The sequence below is a fragment of the Atta colombica genome, unplaced genomic scaffold, assembly GCF_001594045.1.
Source record: "Atta colombica isolate Treedump-2 unplaced genomic scaffold, Acol1.0 scaffold52, whole genome shotgun sequence".
Classification (NCBI taxonomy): Eukaryota; Metazoa; Arthropoda; class Insecta; order Hymenoptera; family Formicidae; genus Atta; species Atta colombica.
The window spans coordinates 1602227-1602656 of NW_017259542.1; the positions used below are offsets into that span (position 1 = coordinate 1602227).

At 43.7% G+C, this 430-nt stretch overlaps 2 protein-coding genes across 4 annotated transcripts in view; one reads left to right on the forward strand and one right to left on the reverse strand.

The window, feature by feature from the left end:
- Nucleotides 1-424, forward strand: part of LOC108691825 (trichohyalin) — a 46892-nt gene extending 46468 nt beyond the window's left edge. For all 3 annotated transcript variants that reach the window (XM_018199745.1, XM_018199746.1, XM_018199744.1), the window contains one exon: nucleotides 26-424. In XM_018199745.1, the coding sequence (XP_018055234.1) occupies nucleotides 26-277 (252 nt within the window). In that variant the 3' untranslated portion in view covers nucleotides 278-424. The remainder of the gene's footprint in view (nucleotides 1-25) is intronic.
- LOC108691826 overlaps nucleotides 1-430 on the reverse strand; it is a 103666-nt gene that overhangs the window by 85205 nt on the left and 18031 nt on the right. The window lies entirely within an intron of this gene.

The following is a 430-nucleotide window of genomic DNA, read 5'->3' on the forward strand; positions in this document are numbered from 1 at the left end:
TTAAAAATTCAATGATTATTTTCAGGGAATCAACCCACATCGCGACGGCGTACAAGTGGCACAATTTCCTGTCCCCCCGACACCGAAACCACCTGCCCAGAGTCCTGCCCCATGTGTTTGGGCAGTTGTTCATTGTTGTTCATCCAATAACAATCGTCTCGTAAAGTGTTTCGAATCATTAGGCTGCCCCGGGATTAATTGGGATCCTAACCCATGTAGAGGGCCTGTTGCGGACGCTGCCAGAACAGAAGTCCTGAAGTTCTATGCTAACTCATAAAACTAATAACATCAATAAGATTCAGCCTTTACTTTTGGAGAGATGAATATCAATTAGACAAAAAAAAAGAAGGGAAAACTCTTCAACACCGACGAAAATCTCTCTCTCTCTCACACACACACACACACACACACACACACACACACACACATA